Genomic DNA, 17481 nt, shown 5'->3' with positions numbered 1-17481 from the left:
ATGACAATTCATCGTGCAAAATGATCCATGCAACATTAAACTAACTAACCACCATATCAGGTAAGAGTTAAGATACGAAGTTTGAAATCTTGCCTAACTTTTCCTTACAAAAATATCCCAGAGTAATGAGATTTGGCCCCCATTTCATTGAGTAATGATCTTGACATCAGCTAGGTCATGCAATGTAATTTAGGAATCCCTAGAAAATTGCTACAAAGCCAAAGTTATAGTATATCCAGAACGAAATGCAAGTCTCAAATGGTGAAAGGATCATCATTTAGACAATTCTATATGGGTGGCTCATAAGAAAATAAATTTCAATATTACTGCTCATCACATTGTTGTCCAATAGTCTACGACACCCCCTCCTCCCTTTTTTAATCCTTCAGCAGATAAGCTGCTCCAGAGGCCAATATTTTATTGGAATAATATATACGTCACAAAAGAATTCCTTTAAAATCTTGAACATGGCTGGAAGCGGCAACTGTAGAATGCACTCTTCGTGAGGGAAAGGTGGAAAATAGTCTAATCAGATGCAACGACAAAAAGGTTTGATGAAACCCCTTGACAGATTTTGACATAAAAAACATCTTCAGAATGATTGACAGTGGTTACATAATGTGGATTTATGTAAAAAAAATTCAAAGAAACTAATATAGATAAAGTGCAGCTGTGAAGCACACTAATGACAGTCAACATGTTTTGATTATTTTATAATGGAGGTAAAATTTATCATCTTTTGCATCTTGTGGCTACATTTTTAATGTAACACCACAGCATTATGTAACTGGTGTTAATCATAGATCCTTTTGAAGACAGACATCAAAACCTAGGTCAAGGCATTTTACTAAACCTTTTTTACTGTTGCAACTGTTTTGCTGTTCTTCACCTTTTCCTCATGAAAGTGATTTCATGACCAAACCAAAAACACCGCTGTAGAAAGTGCAGAAAATCAATTTCAAACAAATTTTAAAAATAGGAACCTGCACATCCTAAATACTGTGGAATCTTGGTCATCAGTCCCTCATTAATCCAGATCTCTGCTACATTCATGTCTGTCTTTCAGGCATAGTAAGTATACAGTATTGATAATCTAGAAGTGATAATTGAATTAAATGATTGTCATCACAAATGGAGCAAAAGTCAGCAAAGTGCCATACAAGGATCCTGGCACTGTCAGTGAGGATTTGCCTGAAAGCCATATGATTGGTTGACCATCACATCCATGTACAGACAAACAGGTCATTGGCAACATCAAAGTGAGATTTCGACCAACTACTGTAACAGTACTGTTCTACCCAAAGCAGCATGGAGTTCGAGAAAGTATGGCAGAAATCTATAAATGAAACTTCCTGGCAGATTAAAACTGTGTGCTGGACCAAAACTCAAACTCAGGAACTGACTTCTGTGAACTTTGGAAGGTAGGAAACAAGGTACTAGCAGAAATAAACCTGCGAGGACAGGCTACAACTCTTGCTTTGGTAGCTCAGATGGTAACGCACTTGCCCACAGAAGACAAAGGTTTCAAGTTCGAGTCTCAGTCCAGCACAGTTTTAATCTGCCAGGAAGTTTCATATCAGCACATATTCCAGTGAAAATTTCATTCTGGAAATCTGTAAGTGTCAGACATTTATAGAACTGCATCTGTGTGGTATCCTATGGCTGAAAATCCTGTAAGCCCTGGAAAAATCCATTACCAGATATTTTGGAGTCCAGTAAAACAGTGTAACAATGTTCACCCAATTGAGTTTGTTGAAGCATTGGCAAATATTCCAGAACGCTCAGAAATAGGTGATGTTAATGGATGGCTGTGAAACAGCCAGACTGGCTACAATATTATTTCTGACATTATTACTGTTTATGTTCATCTGTAGACGATAACAGTGGTGCTAACCCATGTAATTCTAATTTTTCATGAACCTTCGATAATATGAATGACATTGGTCCCGTCTAATACAAAAAAAGCAAGCTTCCACTGTAAGTGAGAATGAGGAAGATGTCTTCAACCATAAGGTTCACTTTAATACCAAATGGCCATTAAATTGCCTCCATTGCTTGTAAACTCTCAAAGACAGTAGCATACAGTTTAATAAGAATGATCAAAGTAACTTAACAGGTCTGACATTCAAAATATTGCAGGCAGAGAGAGAGAGAGAGAGAGAGAGAGAGAGAGAGAGAGAGAGAGAGAGAGAGAAAGCACATGTTTAGCTGCATGCATTTCTTCCATTCAACCTCCCATTTAAACTCAGATCAACACATCACAATATGAAGCTGTATGCACACGCGCACGCATGCAAGAAATAAATTTACCTGAATAAGATTGACAGCTGAAACTGGTAATTGACAGAATAAATGCATTTTTTTTGTGGTTTTAGGGCGCACAACTACAATGGTCATTAGCGCCCTGACTAATTTAGGTATGTACCGCGAGGCACAAGGTTAAAAAAGCAACTAAAAGGGTCAACACTATAAAACGACCTCCCGCCAAGAAGCGCGTGAGGAGGACGTCCAAGCTGCGGGAAGAGGTTTCAAGGCCTGAAGCTTGTTGTCCCTAAGTGCAGCCCAATCTGCATACCACAGCGATAAAATGCGCCGACAAATGACCATGCTACAATCTGATGAAGGGACACAACAAGAAGCCGTCCGAGGCTGAAGGACCGCAGCCTTGGCCACGGCATCTGCAGCTTCGTTCCCAGGGATACCGACATGGCCATGAACCCACATAAAGCTAACTGGAGACCCGTCGTCCACCAGCTGCTGAAGAGAGCGTTGGATCCGGTGCACGAAAGGGTGCACCGGATACGGATCACTGAGGCTCTGGATGGCGCTCAGAGAATCAGAGCAGATGACATAAGCAGTATGCCAGTGGCGGCAGACATAAAGAACAGCCTAATAGAGGGCAAAGAGCTCAGCTGTGAAGACCGAACAATGGCCATGTAGCCGGTATTTGAAACTTTGTGCCCCGACAATAAAAGAACACCCGACCCCGTCATTGGTCTTAGAGCCATCTGTATAAATGAATGTAATATTAATGAACTTCAAACGAAGTTCGACAAAACGGGAGTGGTATACTGAACTGGGGGTAACCTCCTTTGGGAGCGAGGTGAGGTCAAGGTGAACGTGAACCTGAGCCTGGAGCCAAGGTTGCGTGTGGCTCTCGCCCACTCTAAAGGTTGCAGGGAGTGAAAAATCAAGGAGTTGAAGGAGGCGACGAAAGCGAACTCTAGAGGGTAGCAGGGCAGAGACATACAACCCGTATTGATGGTCGAGAGAGTAGTCAAAAAAGGAACGATACGATGGGTGGTCGGGCATTGACAGTAGCCGACAGGCGTAACGACAAAGCAGTATATCGCACCGATAGGTGAGTGGCAATTCACCGGCTTCAGCATGAAGACTCTCGACGGGACTAGTATAAAACGCTCCGATCGCAAGCCATAAACCCCAATGTTGTATGGAGTTGAGGCGGCGTAAGATGGATGGCCTTGCAGAGGAGTATACAAAGCACCCATAATCCAGCTTGGAGCGGACGATCGACCGATATAGGCGAAGTAGGACGGTTCGATCCGCTCCCCACGACGTGCCATTGAGAACACGGAGGACATTTAGAGAACGGGTACAACGGACAGCCAAATAAGACATGTGGAGACCAACTAAGTTTCCTGTCAAATGTAAGACCTAAAAATTTTGTTGTCTCCACGAATGGGAGAGCAACGGGACCAAGTCTTAAGGACGGTGGGAGAAACTCTTTGTAGCGCCAGAAGTTAATACAGACCGTTTTCTTGGCAGAAAAACGGAAGCCATTGGTGACACTCCAGGAGTAAAGACTGTCAAGAGAACGGTGAAGACAGCACTCCAGGAAACGTGTACGCTGTGCGCTGCAATAGATGGCAAAATCGTCCACGAAAAGGGAGCCTGATACATCATCTGGGAGGCAATCCATTATTGGATTGATCGCTATGGCTAAGAGAGCGACGCTCAAAACGGAGCCCTGTGGCACCCCATTCTCCTGGCGAAAGGTTTCTGACAGGACAGAACCCACACGTACCCTGAACTGTCGATCCATTAAAAAGGAACGAATAAAAAGAGGGAGGCGACTGGGAAAGCCCCATGTATGCATGGTGCGGAGAATGCCCGCCCTCCAACAGGTGGCGTAAGCCTTCTCCAAATCAAAGAACACAGCCGCGGTCGGGCGCTTCCGCAAGAAGTTATTCATAACGAAGGTCGACAAGGTAACCAGATGGTCAACAGCAGAGCGGCGCCTAGGAAATCCACATCGTACATTGGTAAGTAGGCGTCGAGATTCGAGCAGCCAAACCAAATGAGAGTTAACCATTCGCTCCATCACCTTACAGACACAGCTGGTAAGCGAGATGGGTCGATAACTGGAAGGCAAGTGCTTGTCTTTCCCTGGCTTAGGAATCGGTACAACAATAGACTCGCGCCAGCATGCGGGAACATGTCCCTCAATCCAGATGCGATTGTAAGTACGAAGAAGGAAACCTTTACCCGCAGGAGAAAGGTTCTTCAGCATCTGAATATGAATAGAATCAGGCCCCGGAGCGGAGGACCGTGACCGGGCAAGTGCATTTTTGAGTTCCCGCATGGTGAATGGAGCATTGTAGTTTTCACAATTCGAGGGGTGGAAATTAGGTGGCCGAGCCTCCTCTGCCTGTTTTCGGGGGAGGAAGGCAGGGGGGTAATGAGTGGAGCTCGAAACCTCTGCGAAAAAGCGGCCAAAGGCATCGGAGACATCCTCAGGGGCCACAAGGACGTCATTCGTGACCGTCAAGCCAGAAACTGGTGAGTGGACCTTAGTGCCAGATAGCCGGCGCAGGCTACCCCAGACAATAGAAGGAGTAGTAAAACTGTTTAAGGTGCTTGTGAAAGCAGCCCAGCTGGCTTTCTTGCTTTCTTTAAAAATATGATGACACTGCGCACGTAATCGTTTGTAAGTGATACAATTCGCGACTGTAGGGTGGCGTTTAAAGGTGCGTAAAGCACGTCGACAAGCACATAAGGCGTCTACATGCTGCGGTCCACCAGGGGACCGGTACGAGGCGTGGAGAAGAAGTAATGTGAGGGATGGAATATTCAGCAGCAGTGAGAATGTCGACCGTGAGGTGTGCGGCCTGACTACCGCAGCTTGTGAAGGTTTGGTCTTGAAAGGTCGCCCTGGAAGTGAAGAGCCCCCAGTCTGCTTTGGAGATGTTCCAACTAGTTGAGTACGGAGAGTGGGTATGATGCAGGAGATGGATAACACACGGGAAGCGGTCGCTCGAATATGTATCAGAAAGCACATACCACTCAAACCGTCGTGCAAGTTGGGTAGTACATACAGAGAGGTCTAAATGGTAATAGGTGTGAGAGGTGTCTGAAAGGAAAGTAGGGGCGCCAGTATTGAGGCAGACAAGATTGAGCTGGTTGAAAACGTCTGCTAACAGGGAGCCCCTCGGACAGGATGCTGGAGACCCCCAAAGAGGATGGTGAGCATTGAAGTCTCCAGTTAACAAAAATGGTGCAGGGAGCTGAGCAATAATTTGCAGCATGTCTGCACTGGTAACGGCAGACGACGATGGAGTGTAAACGGTACAAATGGAAAATGTAAAAGTGGGGAGAGTAATGCGGACGGCAACTGCCTGCAGGCCGGTGTGCAATGTGATGGGATCATAGTAGATATCATCCCGGACCAGCAACATAACCCCTCCATGAGCCGGAATACCTGCCACAGGGGGTAAGTCAAAACGCACAGAGGTTTAGTGTGCCAAGGCAATTTGATCGCATGGGCGTAGCTTCGTTTCCTGGAGGGCGACGACGAGCGGACGGTGCAAGCGGAGCAGCAATTTAAAGTCCTCTCGGTTGGAGCGAATGCTGTGAATATTCCAGTGAATAAGTGCCATCGTGATAAGAAGAAGATGCAAGAAGGGGTCATCTCGAAGGCCGCTGAGGGCCCGGCTTCGAGCGAGCACTGCCCCCGCTAGCAGGAGGCGGACAGTCATTGTCCATTTGTTCTATAGGTTCATCGGCCATCTTGTGAAGATGGCCGGGAGGGGAGCTTCCTCCGCTGGTGAACGGCCAGATGTTCAGCTACCAGCAGTGCAGCCAGGCGAAACGAGTGACGGCCTGGGGCGGCAACCGCTGGGGGGTGCAGGAGGAGAAATGCGCCGTGGCGGGGAAGGAGAACTGTGGTTCCTATGACCTTCTTGGAAGGTCGTTTTGTGGAAGGATTGGTCGATGGCTGAGGGTTCGAGGTACGTAAAAGGTCTGCACGAGACGGTTCTTTCTTGAAGGCCCGTGCTTCTGGCTTCTGTGTCTTTGTCCTGGCAGAAGCTGATAAAGGTGCTTGTGTCGGAGGGGCGATGGGAGGAACAGGAGACATCGACCGGGCGATCTTAGCACTGGCCGAACGGATGACCGTAGTGCTGAAGGTCAGATCGCATGTCCGTCGCCACCTCCCTGGTAGTCCGAGGAGAGGTGAGGACAGTACTGTATTTTCCCGCTGGGAGCAACGTGGGCTTCCTACTAGCACATAGCTTGCGAGCAGCCGAGGTGGACACTTTCCCTTTGACCTGAATTTCTTGGATACAGCGTTCTTCCTTTTAGACGGACAGTCGCGGGAGGACGCTGCATGGTCACCGCGACAGTTCACACGGAGACGGAGGTGGACAGTCACCCTCATGGGCATCCCTGCCACAACTCACACATGTAGCCGCATTGGAACAAGAATGGCGAGTGTGATTAAAACGCTGACACTGGTAGCAGCGCGTAGGTGTCTGGACATAGGGGTCAACAGAAATAACCTCTTAGCCCACCTTGATGCGTGACGGCAGCTGAACACTATCAAAGGTCAAGAAAAGTGTCCGGGTCAGTACAAGGTCATTGTTGACCTTTTTCATGACCCTATGGACAGCCGTCATGCCCTGCTCAGCGAGGAAAGACAATCTCCTCGTCAGTCAATCCGTCGAGTGATCTAGTATAGACCACACCACGAGATGAATTCAAAGTGCGGTGAGCCTCCACCCGGACAGGGAACGTGTACAGGAGTGTGGCCCGAAGCAGTTTTTGTGCCTGAAAGGCGCTCTCAGTTTCTAGTAACAAGGTACCATTACGCAACCTGGTACAAGACTTGACAGATCCGGCTATGGCACCTACGCCCTTCTGGATAACGAAAGGGTTGACAGATGAAAAATCCTTTCCGTCCTCAGATCGAGAAACTACGAGGAACTGTGAGGCAGGCGGTAGTACTTTTGTCACTGGTGGCTGGTCAAGTTTCCGTTTGTGGGCAGAAGTCTAGAGAGAAAAAGAAGAAAAATCCATTGCGGAGGAATCCCCCATGATTGCCAGCATCTCCGATGGCGCGCTCCTTCCTTGTGGGGACCCTCTCAGAGGGCACTCCCGCCTTAGGTGATTGTTCACACCTCTCGAGAAACGGACGGAGGGACCAATCGGCATGGTCGGAAGGTGTCAGCTCAGGCAATCACCCCCCGGGCCTGGCCTTTACCAGTGGGTACGTGCGTGCCTTACTTGTCTACCCAGGGTGGGGAATTACGCGTTATCCCGTCACCGGCTACGCGTGGGTCGGCCTTCAGGCACGCAGAGGGAGAGAAGGAGGAGAAGGAGGAGGAGAAGGCAAGAAGAGGAGAAGGAGGAGGAGAAGGCAAGAAGAAGAAGAAGAAGGCAAGAAGAAGAAGAAGAAGGCAAGAAGAAGAAGAAGAAGGCAAGAAGAAGAAGAAGAAGGCAAGAAGAAGAAGAAGAAGGCAAGAAGAAGAAGAAGAAGGCAAGAAGAAGAAGAAGAAGGCAAGAAGAAGAAGAAGAAGGCAAGGAGAAGAAGAAGAAGGCAAGGAGAAGAAGAAGAAGGCAAGGAGAAGAAGAAGAAGGCAAGGAGAAGAAGAAGAAGGCAAGGAGAAGAAGAAGAAGGCAAGGAGAAGAAGAAGAAGGCAAGGAGAAGAAGAAGAAGGCAAGGAGAAGAAGAAGAAGGCAAGGAGAAGAAGAAGAAGGCAAGGAGAAGAAGAAGAAGGCAAGGAGAAGAAGAAGAAGGCAAGGAGAAGAAGAAGAAGGCAAGGAGAAGAAGAAGAAGGCAAGGAGAAGAAGAAGAAGGCAAGGAGAAGAAGAAGAAGGCAAGGAGAAGAAGAAGAAGGCAAGGAGAAGAAGAAGAAGGCAAGGAGAAGAAGAAGAAGGCAAGGAGAAGAAGAAGAAGGCAAGGAGAAGAAGAAGAAGGCAAGGAGAAGAAGAAGAAGGCAAGGAGAAGAAGAAGAAGGCAAGGAGAAGAAGAAGAAGGCAAGGAGAAGAAGAAGAAGGCAAGGAGAAGAAGAAGAAGGCAAGGAGAAGAAGAAGAAGGCAAGGAGAAGAAGAAGAAGGCAAGGAGAAGAAGAAGAAGGCAAGGAGAAGAAGAAGAAGGCAAGGAGAAGAAGAAGAAGGCAAGGAGAAGAAGAAGAAGGCAAGGAGAAGAAGAAGAAGGCAAGGAGAAGAAGAAGAAGGCAAGGAGAAGAAGAAGAAGGCAAGGAGAAGAAGAAGAAGGCAAGGAGAAGAAGAAGAAGGCAAGGAGAAGAAGAAGAAGGCAAGGAGAAGAAGAAGAAGGCAAGGAGAAGAAGAAGAAGGCAAGGAGAAGAAGAAGAAGGCAAGGAGAAGAAGAAGGCAAGGAGAAGAAGAAGGCAAGGAGAAGAAGAAGGCAAGGAGAAGAAGAAGGCAAGGAGAAGAAGAAGGCAAGGAGAAGAAGAAGGCAAGGAGAAGAAGAAGGCAAGGAGAAGAAGAAGGCAAGGAGAAGAAGAAGGCAAGGAGAAGAAGAAGGCAAGGAGAAGAAGAAGGCAAGGAGAAGAAGAAGGCAAGGAGAAGAAGAAGGCAAGGAGAAGAAGAAGGCAAGGAGAAGAAGAAGGCAAGGAGAAGAAGAAGGCAAGGAGAAGAAGAAGGCAAGGAGAAGAAGAAGGCAAGGAGAAGAAGAAGGCAAGGAGAAGAAGAAGGCAAGGAGAAGAAGAAGGCAAGGAGAAGAAGAAGGCAAGGAGAAGAAGAAGGCAAGGAGAAGAAGAAGGCAAGGAGAAGAAGAAGGCAAGGAGAAGAAGAAGGCAAGGAGAAGAAGAAGGCAAGGAGAAGAAGAAGGCAAGGAGAAGAAGAAGGCAAGGAGAAGAAGAAGGCAAGGAGAAGAAGAAGGCAAGGAGAAGAGTAAGTAAGACAGTGAGATGGAGAAGAACAAAGAAAGGAACCAACCAAAGGAAGGAAGAAACCAGAAGAAGTGAAAAACCAAAATGAACGCAAATATAGGTCGTGAAACTGTCCGTCTTTGGACGCAGGCGCTAACTACCCCCTTGAGGGGGGATGGACTCCTTTTAGTCGCCTCTTACGACAGGCAGGAATACCTCGGGCCTATTCTAACCCCCGGACCCGCAGGGGGGGTAATGCAATTATGTCTGGCAGTAACTTAAGGTACTTCACCAAGCCCATAAAATTTACAACCTGTGGTTATTTCAAAAACTGCCAACACATTTTATGGGTTACATGAGGTGCTTCTATGAAATATAATCTTTCCCGATCTTTGAAAATGGGGAGTGGGAGTGTTAGTTAAACTTTATTCATACATGGTGTAAGAAATCATCTAATTCTGTGGATACTTGAGGAGGAATATATCTTTACACAGAAGTAAATGGACAGCTCATTGTTAAGTGCTAACAGTGACTGTGCAAAGGGATTTATCCAATTATGAAATAGTGAAGTTACTTTCACGGGAAGAGGTTTTAGAAGATTAAGAGAATGGTCAAGAGAATTATGAACAAAGTTGTGTAAATGAAAATACGCAACTGATTACCTAATAATATTACTCAAAAAAATTATTTTAAATTATTTCTGTTAGACTGTTAGGGTTAGAATCAAAGACTAATCTTTTCAGTAGACTAAGTATATCAAAGTTAAAAAGATTAATTTCAGTACACACAGTTTGCTGCTTGTATTACCTGTGTTTATGAATAGAGTGAAACTGATCACCTATACACATCAACATGTGTCATCAATTACACGTGTTTAACATTCAGCTATGCTACACATTTTCAAACCAATGAAGACGAGAGATATGGAAGCACAAACACCTACATACATCACAAGTTATAATAAATAATTGTAGAAAAGAATAAAACCTCATTTATTACAGAGTTAATGGAACACACTGAAATCAGGCATTTCTTGGCCTTCTTGCAGTGAACATACATAAAGAAGGCCAAACATTGTAGGTGGTTGTTATGCATCCAGAGACAAGTTGCAATTTCGCCTCAAAGTAATTAATTTCTGCAGTGCAATCACACTTACTTGCAACTTATTGACAATATCAAGTCAAAAACATCAGGAAGATTTCATCCACTCTCTAAAGTGCTTCTCTTCTACAAAAGCCTTTTATGACAGTGCATTCAGTTTTCACTCTATAAACTTACTACAGATGCAAGTGTCATTGAGGGACTTTTCAGGTGTCTATACAAAATACACCACAAATATGCCTTTAATTTTTACAATGTCACAGAAGCAAGCAGTGACCATGTGCTCAACTGAGCTTTGTGGTAGAAGGCAGGGACTCATTGTCAGCAGTTATGAGTCTGCTGTGACAATCTATTTAACAATGAAGCAAATTGTATTTTAGACACCATAAGCAAGTCAAGATGATTTAGTTGCAACTAATCTGTAAAGAGAGAAATTATATAGATTAAATTTAATTTGTTAGCAATTAAATGGGAGGACAGAGGGATGCATATTTACTGTTCACAAAAAGATTGGCATACATATACGGACAATTTCTAACAATCCTATAATCTGAAGGAGGGTAGTATTTAACTTGCAGGCTAATGTTTGCAGTAGAACTTTTTTTGACAACAGTGAAATGGTGACTGTTTATTCAAATGCATTTTGATTGTACAGTTTAGTGGACAAAAATAAAATCGTGAACTTTATTACTACATTTGCAGCTGAACTCAGCATGAGCAACAAGTTAGTATATCTGAAACAAGGTGGAACTAAATGTCGATTGCTTCTTTAATCAAGCAGCTCCATCCAGCCTTAAAAGGCTGGATGGATCCCATTCCAGATATTACCACCCAAAAACTATGAGGTAGTTACCAGAAATCTAACCTAGGCCCTTTCTCTCGTCAGTCAATGTTAACCACTAGACTGCAAAGGTGGATGTGCAGGTAAATTAACAGAGGCATTTTCCGCAACACAGTGTCACTTAAGTATGCTGTATGTTTCAAATATGTACTTCCTGGTGCAAGGAAGATCCAACAAGTTTCTCAAAGAGATACATAACCTTTGCAAGCAATGTGATTTTGCTTTATGTATGAATTTTTTTTTAAATCAACCACATGAAGCAGCAATATGATAACATGATTTGATACAAAGCATGTGAGGAATCTGTACAAATAAGCTACTTTTATTTTTAATGTACATTTTCCAATATAAAACTTTTCATATTTTTCAATCACACTGCTTTGATTATCCTCAGACCTATTAAGAGAAACATCTATTTCAACATAATGCAGTAAAAGGGAGTGTTCAAATAGCAGAAAATTTGTATGTTAACAAATGCCACCAAAGCACTTACCTGAATTTTGATAAAAATGTGGTTTCTACCGTCAGGTACATGCAATAGGCTTTTCACTTAAAGTATTAACTGGTCCATACATGGTCCCTCCAAAATCAGTGTAAGTCCTGGATGGAACAACAATGCAAAGGCTAAAATAAGAGTTCAGCAAAATGTCACTGGGCAATCACTCAAAAATAATTGTATAAGAGCCATCCTGACAACACATTCAAATATCATCCCTAAAAATTTATGAAACAGATCACACTTACCAAAAAACATTGCAAGTTTTACCACATTCCTATTCCCATATGTTAACAGACCACAGATCAGCACAAACTAGTTGTTGCACTCTTGTTTGAAAAATATAAAACTTGGGACACCATAACTTGTGCACCATAAACATGTTCTCTCACTGGAGCAAACAACCACTTTTAAGCAAACTGTACTCCATGCACAGACATGTTACAAGACATACTCAAAGTAATGGTTGTTGGCAGCTCAGAACAATGTTACACAAATGCAGCCTCTTCTATTGTTTACCAGACCTCAGGAGTCATTGTTTATTCAGTGGCTTGACCATGGGTAAAAGCAAACAATGGCTTCAAAACTGCTACTCTTGGGATCAGAACAGCAGTCTTCAGAACTGGGGCAAAAAGCTGAACTGTACTGAGAAATACCAAAGATTTACCATCAAAAACTGGTTGGTTGGTTGGTTGTTTGAGGTTTAAGGGACCAAACAGCAAGGTCATCAGTCCCTTGTTTCAAATATGGTCCATTGCGCTAATGGGACATCTCAGGAAAGTCAGAACAATAAAAGGGAAAAGGTAAAAACGTAAGAGGGCAGTCATGTTAATGGTGAAAAACAAAATGAGGGAAGTCGCCAAGACAACAAACCCAACGCTGTGCTGAAGCAGCATAGAGAAGACCAACTGTTACTTAAAAGGTGCAACTGCTAGAATGTAGAAATACGTATGGGAAAAGGAGACTAACCAATCCTTTAAACAAAAAGGTAAAAACTGAGTAAAAGGGGAAGAAAAGAGGATCTCTGTCAGGGAGGTGAATCGGGAATCTCCCAACACGGCTTACAGTGGGAGGCTCCCAAACACTAACCGCCCTGCCCCAACACCAGAGAGATTAAAAACCTTAAAACTAAGAATAAAAACCACTTTCCCGAAGGAAACCGAGAACCAGAGAGACCATCCAGGAATAGTCAGCCAACATCAAAGGTAAAGTGTGGGGAAGTCTGTACTTAGCACGCAGAGCCAAAAAAAGGGGCATTCAACCAAATGTGGGCTACTGACTGGAAGGCTCCACAGCCACAAAGCGGAGGTGGCTCATCACGCAAAAGAAAACCATGGGTCAGCCTGGTATGGCCAATGCGAAGACGACAGTGTGGTCGAGTCCTTTCGGGAGAGGCGAAAGGATGAATGCCACGGGCCTGGTGTCACCTTAATAGCACGAAGTTTATTAGACAGGGGAGTAGCCTCCCAAGAATTGGCCCATGACTGTGCAAAGTGGGATTTGATGTGAAGCCGTAAATCCGCTTCAGGAGGGGTTACAGAAAAAGGGGGTAAGTGACTGCTCCCCCAGCCAAGCGATCAGCGAGCTCATTACCCGGGATACCCACATGGCCAGGGACCCAAAGAAGTCAACGGAACAAGCAGCACGGTGAATATCAGCGAGATGGTCATGGACGGCAGAGACCAAGGGATGGCGCGAAAAACACCTGTCAATAGCAAGAAGGCCACTCATCGAGTCCGTACATAACAAAATGCGGTTGTGTTGAGACTTTAATAAAGGTAAGGGCCTGGGAAATTGCCATCAATTCCGCAGTAAACACCCCGCATGTAGGTGGCAGCAGATGATTTTCCGTTCCAGAGGATGTGAAGGCATACCCAACATTATCAGATTTAGAGCCATCAGCGTAAAAAACAACAGCATCCCAAAATTCCCATAAAATTCGGCGGGAAAAGGAACAGAACACCACCGGGGGGGATGGAATCTTTCAGACCTCCGCGGAGATCCATCCGAATTCGAGGCTGAGAAACTAACCGGGGAGGGGGGAGAGGAGGGAGTGAGGCAGTGAGGAAGACAGGACAAAGAAGGAAGCTGAAAATCACGCCAGTGGGTGGGAGCCGGGTGGGTGACGCCCATGGTCTGGGAACAGGATAGAATAGGAAGGATGAGTAGGAGAGGAACGGATAGCGAGTGTGTAAGACACCTGAAGCTGGGACCGCCGAACAAAGCGGGGGGATCCCAGCTTCAACCAGGAGACTTTCAACAGGGCTAGTAGGGAAGCACCGGTGGCCAAACGGATAGCACGATGGTGGACTGGATCCAGCACATGCAGTGTGGAAGGAGCAGCTGAACTATAAACTTGACAACCATAGTCCAAGCAAGACAGAACTAGAGCACGATAAAGACGGAGAAGGAGGGAACGGTCCGCACCCCAAGAGGAGTGGGAAAGGAAGCGAAGGACATTGAGTTTACGGAAACATCCTGCCTTCAGGAGTCTGATATGGGGCAGCCAAGTGAGCTTGTTGTCGAAAAGAAGACCCAGGAAACGAAACTGTGGGACCACAGGCAATGGTTGTGCAGCGAGATAGAGCTCTGGATCAGGATGGATTGTAGTACGGCAACAGAAGTGGACCACCCGCGATTTTGAAAGAGAGAATTTAAACCCGTGTGAGGGGGTCCATGCAGAGGCACACTGTATAGCTCCCTGGAGCTGCCGTTCTGCAGATGCCATCGAGGAGGAACTAGCCCAAATGCAGAAATCATCCACATACAGGGCAGAGTTGACCAAGGGACCGACAGAGGCCACAAGTCCATCGATAGCAATGAGGAAAAGGACACTCAAGACAGAACACTGTGGGATGACCGTCTCCTGGGTCCGTGAAAAACTAAAAACAGTACCAACTCTAACTCTGAATGACCGATGGAACAGGAACAGGCAGATAAAAAGAGTGGGACCCGAGGACCCCACTGATGAAGGTTAAGTAAGATGTGATGGTGCCAGGCTGTGTCATAGGCCTTGCGAAGGTCAAAAAACACTGCAACCAAATGGCGGCGCTGGGAAAAAGCCTGCCGAACTGCGGATTCCAAGTGAAGCAAATAATCGATTGAAGACCATCCCTCTCGAAAGCCACACTGGTAAGGGGACAATAGATCCCGAGATTCGAGGACCCAATTGAGCCGACAGGCTACCATCCGTTCAAGTAACTTACAAACAACATTGGTCAAACTAATTGGCCGATAGCTGTCAACAGATAGGGGGGTTCTTACCAGGCTTAAGGACAGGAACCACGATGCTATCCCTCCACTGAGAGGGGAAGTCACCCTGGAGCCAGATACGGTTAAACACCCGAAGATTATGTTGCCGTTGTGGAGCACTGAGATGTTGAAGCAGTTGATTTTGAATGGAATCTGGGCCAGGATAGAGCAGAAAGAAATTCCCATTCAGTAAAAGGTTCGTTGTAAGATTCTGACACTCAAGGGGTGAAACATGAGGTGGAAGCTTCAACCCACTGTTTTTGGTGAAGGAAAGCAGCTGGATAGGAGGCTGATTCTGATGCCACTGCAAAATAGGTCGCAAGATGTTCTGCAAGAACTAATGGGTCCATAGAAAGGCCATCTGGGAGGTGAAGGCCTGGGAGGGTGGACTGCCGATGGCAACCTTGGAGAGAGCGAAATGTAGCCCATACCCATGACAAGACGGACAGTAGAACCAAGGGAAGAAACTAATCGTTCCCAACATATCTGCTTGCTCTGATTAAGCAACAGGCTATAGCGCAGAGGCATTTAAAGGAAGTAAGGCTGGCTATGGATGAGTGCCTCTTAAGGTGTTGCAAAGCTCGACGGTGATTACGGATAGTAATGGCAATGGCCGTACTCCACCATGGGACTTGCCGGCGATGAAATGGCCCAGATGAGCGCAGGGCAGCAAGGCTAGCAGAGCTAACAATCGCGTCAGACCCGTCACTTAGGACGTCATCAATACAACCCGACAAAGAGGGAGAAAACACAAACTGTGCTGTGTGTAGAGGCCAATTGGCACTTTGGAAAGACCAACAAGGTAACCTGTCCATCAGAAAGGAAAGGGAGCGAGATATGGGCACTATCACAAAGGTCATCATGTGGCGACCAGTGTAATGAAGGGAGGAGAGAGGGAGAAGAAAGAGAAAGATCAATGACAGAAAAGGTACCATGACCAGCACTGAAAAGAGTAGGGGAGCCATCATTAAGAAGGCACAGGTCGCGGTCTGCAATAAATTGGTCTATAAGAAGACCTCGTCTAGATGGAAAGGCACTGCCCCACAAGGGATGATCATTGAAATCCCCAAGGAGGAGGAAGGGAGGAGGAAGTTGCTGAAGAAGGGCACTTAAGGCAGCAGGTGTAAGAGTCCTGCCAGGAGGGAGATAAAGATTGCAAACTGTGACCGCAGAGTCAAAGTGGACCCTAACAGCAATTGCTTCCAATGTAGTATGAAGAGGAATCTACGTGCTAGCAACATCTGTACAGACCAACGTATAAACACCACCAGAAGCCCGCAGGGGTCCAACCCGATTTTGACAGAAAACACAGAACCCTCGGAGGGTCGGTGAGTGAGCATTAGTAAAATGAGATTCCTGGAGAACCACACAAGCTGCAGAGTCTCATATTGTCCGAGATTTTCCCAAAGTTCCTCATCAGCTTGAAGGATGAGGTCCCTGTGAAAAATCACACCTTGTACCATATTTAGAGACTGGTGGGGGGTAATGGACACAGGAATTGTGCCAAGATGGGTACAGGCACAAAAGGCCACAGATTGGGCAGCTGAAGCAGTTTATCAGCAACGAACCAGACCGCATCTTGCTCAGGGAGTCCACTTCGCTAAACTTGTCTTCAATGTGTTCCACAAAGAATAAAGGTTTGGTATTGGTGAAAGTATCTCCATCAGTCCTGGTGCAAACTAGATAACGGGGGAAAGGTTTTGCCCCTAGCCGACGGGTGACAATAGCATCCGCCCTGATACCACCCACTCAGATCAGGGGCTCTTCTCACGGGCGCCACCCAGCCACAGCAAGGGCCGTCTGGCACAGCAGCCATTGCCGGGAGTTCCGACGCTCCAGGGTGACGAGCAACCACTCCAAGGCATGCATGAGGAGGTCACAGCTCATGTATCATGTGTGATCCCTGTGTGTTCAGGGGGCTCAACCAAAAGGGTACATAGCAATCCCACCACACAGGCTGGCTATGCACCCTAGCATCAGACGACGTGAAAGAAAAGGTGGAATGTACTAGGAGGGCGCACGTCGGAGACACTAGGTAAGGTGCTCTTCCCCAAATGGCTCACACTATGGAGGAGAAATTTTGTAATGGAGGTCAAACCCCAGAGGGGGACCAAGGAATGCCAAAAGGAGGAGATGATTATGCAACAACGCCGAATTGTAAAACCTAACATAAGCAGGGGGGGGAAAGGGGAAAGGGGAAGGGGAAAAGGGGAAGGGGAAAAGGGGAAGGGGAAAAGGGGAAGGGGAAAAGGGGAAGGGGAAAGGAAGGAAAAGGGGAAGGGGAAAAGGGGAAGGGGAAAAGGGGAAGGGGAAAAGGGGAAGGGGAAAAGGGGAAGGGAAAAGGGGAAGGGAAAAAGGGGAAGGGGAAAAGGGGAAGGGGAAAAGGGGAAGGGGAAAAGGGGAAGGGGAAAAGGGGAAGGGGAAAAGGGGAAGGGGAAAAGGGGAAGGGGAAAAGGGGAAGGGGAAAAGGGGAAGGGGGAAAAGGGGAAGGGGAAAAGGGGAAGGGGAAAAGAGGGAAGGGGAGAAAAGGGGAAGGGGAAAAGGGAAGGGGAAAAGGGGAAGGGGGAAAAGGGGAAGGGGAAAAGGGGAAGGGGAAAAGGGGAAGGGGAAAAGGGGAAGGGGAAAAGGGGAAGGGGAAAAGGGAACACGCGATCTAGTGT

The 17481-nt window shown here is 46.3% G+C and overlaps 2 protein-coding genes across 3 annotated transcripts in view; one reads left to right on the top strand and one right to left on the bottom strand.

The window, feature by feature from the left end:
- Window positions 1-11673, bottom strand: part of LOC126299596 (SCY1-like protein 2) — a gene marked incomplete at its 5' end in the record, with an annotated part of 158499 nt that extends 146826 nt beyond the window's left edge. For both annotated transcript variants that reach the window (XM_049991616.1, XM_049991617.1), the window contains 1 exon segment: window positions 11567-11673.
- LOC126298294 (trichohyalin-like) lies at window positions 1659-9161 on the top strand. The gene is made up of 2 exons (XM_049989592.1): window positions 1659-1791; window positions 7663-9161. Exons 1-2 carry the CDS (start codon window positions 1659-1661, stop codon window positions 9159-9161), a joined length of 1632 nt encoding a protein of 543 aa, XP_049845549.1.
- Window positions 11674-17481: the final 5808 nt, after the last annotated feature.

This window comes from Schistocerca gregaria, chromosome X (genome assembly GCF_023897955.1).
Source record: "Schistocerca gregaria isolate iqSchGreg1 chromosome X, iqSchGreg1.2, whole genome shotgun sequence".
In the NCBI taxonomy this organism is placed as follows: domain Eukaryota; kingdom Metazoa; phylum Arthropoda; class Insecta; order Orthoptera; family Acrididae; genus Schistocerca; species Schistocerca gregaria.
This window is presented reverse-complemented; position numbering and strand designations above follow the sequence as displayed.

Excerpts from the sequence above, each read along its gene's own strand:
- LOC126298294 (XM_049989592.1), top strand. The coding sequence starts at position 1,659 with ATGGCTGAAAATCCTGTAAGCCCTGGAAAAATCCATTACCAGATATTT. Across the intron at positions 1,792-7,662 it reads TCCAGAACGCTCAGAAATAG|AAGAAGAAGAAGGCAAGAAG; the intron begins GTGATGTTAATG and ends GAAGGCAAGAAG.